The sequence below is a fragment of the Lipotes vexillifer genome, unplaced genomic scaffold, assembly GCF_000442215.2.
Source record: "Lipotes vexillifer unplaced genomic scaffold, Lipotes_vexillifer_v1.1 scaffold472, whole genome shotgun sequence".
NCBI lineage: Eukaryota > Metazoa > Chordata > Mammalia > Artiodactyla > Lipotidae > Lipotes > Lipotes vexillifer.
The window spans coordinates 983,278-988,037 of record NW_006797698.1 but is presented as its reverse complement, the minus strand read 5'-3'; the positions used below and the strand labels follow the sequence as shown (position 1 = coordinate 988,037).

Below are 4,760 nucleotides of genomic sequence, written 5' to 3'. Positions count from 1 at the left end.
TTTCTTTAAGCAGTAGGGAAAGCAAAATAGATTGAGTGAAAGACTAAAGCTAAAGACAATTTAAGAGAAGACAGGAGTAAAATCCAGGTTAATTTGGCTCCAAAGATCATGTTCTTTACTACTAATCAATATTGGTGCCCACTGGAAGGGCAAAGAAGGTGAAGAATAAAAGTACAAAGGAAAAGTGCCAGCACAGGCATAGCATGGAGAAGCTAAAGGATGTAGGGAAAAAGCAAGAAAAGAGCAGGAGAAACAGAGAATAAGCTTTGGACAGGTCACTTCTTCCTAAGTGACAGCTGTGAAGAGAAGAAATGGAGGAAAAGACAAAAACATGGAGCTTAAGTTAGACGGGAGCTTATCATAGATCCTTAAACATGGTCAAGTTGGAAGGTGAGACTACTGCTTAAGAAAGTCTAGACAGCACATAAGAAGAGAAGCAGGTGAAGAGCAACAGTCTCAAGTCAGATTATTATCAGTGAATTTTAAAGGACTAAATCAGCATAGCTTTGAAACTCCCATCGACATTACAACTTCCATGATCTATGTTTCCATCGCTGGCAGGACACTCTGCAAGTGTCTATCAAAATGGAATCTCTAGAAAGAAGAAGTGAATCATGGATGTTGTCCAGAGAGGCTGGCCCACAGAGTAGGCAGGTAGGTAAGAAAGAAAGGTCAAGGGGCTGACAGAATTTAAGGTAACAGAAAAGTAGCAGGACTTGGTGTCAAGAGAGACCAGACCACTAAGAAAATGAGGTAGGAGTTAAAAGTTTAAATGAAGTAAAAGAAGAAAAAGCTGAGTGATGAAAGTAAATACGCTGGGGGAGGGGGAGTGGATTAAGAGATGTAGCATTCCCCGGTTTAAACCTTGCAAAGACTTCTCACTGAAGACAGAATAAAATCCAAACCCCTTCCCTTGTTTACAAGGCCTACATGATCTAGTCTCTGTTCGCCTTGATGTGGTCTCTACTACCCACCTGGCAGACACTAAGTTCCAGACACAGTGACTAGCTGTCTATTCCACAATCACGCCATGCTCCTGCCTCAAGGCCTGCGCGGTAGTTGTTTGCTCAGCCTGGAATATTCCTTCCTCTGATCTTGCACCGCTGGCTTTCTGCCATTCAGCCTTCCATGAGAGGGAAAGTACTACTCAGGAAGTATATGTGGCTATGTGTCCCGTAGATGGATATTTAGCGTAAAATTTCCAGGCAAGGTTAGTGTATACGTGCATCGTCGTGAAAATAAGGTTAGAGCCATGGCTGGCATTTTTCGAAGACAAAGCACCCCAAAATTGTTTTCTGATGAAAATGCTGGTCGTGCTCACTGATGCGCTCTTTTTGCTGGGATGTTTTTTCCTAATGAGGTCCATGTTTTTGTTAGATTTTCCAACTTTCATAAAAAGATGTCAGTCCTACTCCTATAACTCAGGTGACCGTCACAGCATAGCACTCTGTTCTTAGCCAGCAGCATCAAGTGTTATACTCAATGCATACACATAACTTGGATAAGAGCTAAAGTAACTACCTTTCAGTACAGCAATTCATAATATATGGTACAATGCTACATGTTATTCATTGTCATTTAACCTTCATAATAACACTGTCATTTAAGATATCCCCATTTTTAAAACATAAAAAGTTAAGTGCTTTGTGTTGTGACATACAATTAGAACAGCTAAAAATACAAATGAAAGATTTTATAAGACTATTATGTAGTCTTGTATATTACTGCAATACAGTCTATCTGCAGTATTCTCTACATCCTTGGATTAAAACAGATGCTCAGAAAGCTGGGTATTTAGACTGCACTGTTTAAGATCCCCAGGGAATAGAATTTACTCAACTGGGCTTTGGTTTTATACCACTGACTTATTTTAAGGGCTGTTATAAGAAATTGCCCTGTGGGGTTTGTTGTTTATACTGCAAGACAGCTACTTGAAGACAGTTTCTCACTGCCATATATAGTGTACATACAGTATCAGTATCAAGTGAATTCTTATTACTACACATCAGGCAACTGTTCATATGCCCTTCTTCATGCTGATTGCTGGAAAGCTCTGGAGCCAGATTTGTGGCGTAGGCCTGGGAAATACACATTTATTTGGGGTATCAGCCTCACCGTATTACCCTCCCATTTATCCTATCCTTATTTTCCCTTCCCACTGGAAAAATTTTCTTGCTTATTTTTAGTCTTACTTTATCCTACTGTTCATGTATTTGTGTAAGTCTCTGTAAGTCTACTTTGGAACAAGGCAAGGTACCAGTAATTTCAGTGTATCTTTTAGCTTTATGTTGCCAGCATGAACTTTTCACTATATGCATGATAAATGATAACAAATCATCTCACCTCAGTTCTTACACTTCATTATTTTATAAAACAGTTTATGATCCCTAACAAATAAATGTATATAAATCATATACATTATGTGAACAGAGTCTGCAAAAGAAAGTAGTACTGCCAATAAGTAATAGAATTTCTCACATTAGAAACATAGTCATAGAAAAGTTTGCATGTTTGCATGTTGTTTACTGAGGTCTAAATCACGACCACATACAAAAGGCTGAATAAAATTTAAATTGTTAAACACACACACACAGTTGTTTTATTCAATTGGAAAAGTGTGTTATACCACCCAGAATACAATCAGCTCTGATGATTCACATCGTAGCCTGTGTACTTAGTGAAGTAATTCACTATATGAGGCCTTAAAATAAATAACACCCATTACAGTAGCTGTGCATGAATGTTGTCTTTTTCTCCCAGATTTAACAGTGTGTAATCCAAAGCATTTTTAGAACTTTAAATCCCTTATTAGCCTAAATACAATGTGACATTTCAGTTTGCCTTACCTATAATTTACGTCTGTATAGTGATTAAGGGCAACATGATTATACATGTAGACACAAAATAACTTTAACTAAAGATAAAATCATGATACTGAACAGAGAAAAATGATGATTATGAAATCTGTGTTTGAGATTACTTTAAGCCTGAAGTAGCTATATTTATGTTTCACAAAGCTGGAAAAGATAGGAAAAAAGCCTTTACTGACATTGCTAAGAATACAGGTAAAAGCTAACAATTAGGTAACTAAGAGATGACATAAAAAAAGACTGAATAAAGAAAGCATCAAAGAGATTTCACAAGCAGATTGGAAATTCAATTTACTAGAGAAAAAAGATCTCAAATCATGCATGCTCATTGGAAATCCATATACTAGGAAAAAAGTAAGATCTCTATTTAATAAGGATAGGAAAGAGTTATAATTTTCTGTATAACATAAATTTCAAACACTTAAACCTTTTCACCTAATTATAAAATACTGTTTGGAAAAGAAAAAAAAAAAAAAGACAACTGAGGATTATAGATAACTATAACCAAGACAGATGAATCAAGAAGAAGCATTAACGAGATTTCTATTATGACTATTAGGACATTTTCCAAGATTTTCAAGTGTTTGGTGATCCTATCAACATACATCCTGAAATAACACCTGAATGAACCATCTTCTAAATCTCCAACTGGGTAGTCTTTTTAGTGTAAAAGACACTGAATTAAAGACACTGTTTAATTTTTTAAATGACCTACTTTCATAGTACTATTAAAATACCATATACTCAGCAAGTTTACCTTTCTACAGTAGTTAAATTTTTTAAATAAGAATAAAAAACATGCAAACTATCTTTGAATTTTTGAGGAAATAACTCTCTGGATATAACTTCAATGATATTGTTGGTAACAGATTCCTCCTCCTGCCCCCTCACCCCACCCAAGGATGTCTTGTGAAGATCTCTCAGTTTATCAAGATTATGTAATGTTGCCTTTCACCACAAGTAGAATAACACTTAGGGAACTTAAACATTTGTTATTTTAAGTAAATACATTGATAAATGTTTTTAAATATATCTGTAGTAAACTTACATCTTTCAGGAGCTTGGTCAATATGCTCTGGACAAAGAAGGAAGAAGTGACTGAAATCCTGAAAGGTGCCGGCTCCAGCAGCACAAGGATAATGGTACATCTGGGCACATTTCTCTTCACAGCATTTGATAGTGGCTCCAAGGTGCTTACAAAATGCACATCGCTGGAAGGGAGCAAAGGATAAAGAAATATCCTTATAAAACCTGGAAAAGCAACACTCAAAGGTGGGGCTACGAAGATATTCAAAAGCCTTTGTACATTACTAGTAAAACAATTTGAAGCCTGCAGAGCACTAAATAAAGGATCAGTTAAAATGATAGAATCTAAGTTCTCCGTTCAGCGCTTGGTACATATTCATCCTTCCATTCAAGTTTAGAAAGTCAGCATTTCACTTTTTTCTATTGACTTTGTCAATACAACTACCATTTTAAAAAAACTAGTAATATGGTTAAAAGGGCAGGTTTCTAGTTGGGGATTATTTTTAACAGGTGATTAAATCCCATTAATAAACAGATAAAACATATATATACTATTTCCAAAATCTCTTACTATTTTCACCCTGCCTAAAAATCAACATGAAGTAAACTAGTCAATCACAGAATAAGTTAATGAGTGGCAACTACATGGTTAAAGGCACACATACAAATCTACACACTTCATTGTAGCAGTTAGTTTCAAGTTTCTTTAAAATGCTGGGCATGTGAAGAAAAATTAAGTCATCTGACTTTCTCCTTCCCCCATTCCAATCTGCCTCTATCTCTTGCAAGTGGTAGAATAACGTCCCAAACGAACAACAGGGGAAGTTTAGCGCACCTGAAATGTGTAAGAAGTCAGTATGAATT

General features: G+C 36.1%; 1 protein-coding gene across 1 annotated transcript in view; it reads right to left on the bottom strand.

Annotated features, from left to right (window-relative positions):
* The window catches only part of KMT2C (lysine methyltransferase 2C), a 298,335-nt gene that overhangs the window by 128,952 nt on the left and 164,623 nt on the right, over window positions 1–4,760 (bottom strand). The window contains exon 7 of the mRNA XM_007469801.1: window positions 3,919–4,081. Within this exon, the coding sequence (XP_007469863.1) occupies window positions 3,919–4,081 (163 nt within the window). The remainder of the gene's footprint in view (window positions 1–3,918; window positions 4,082–4,760) is intronic.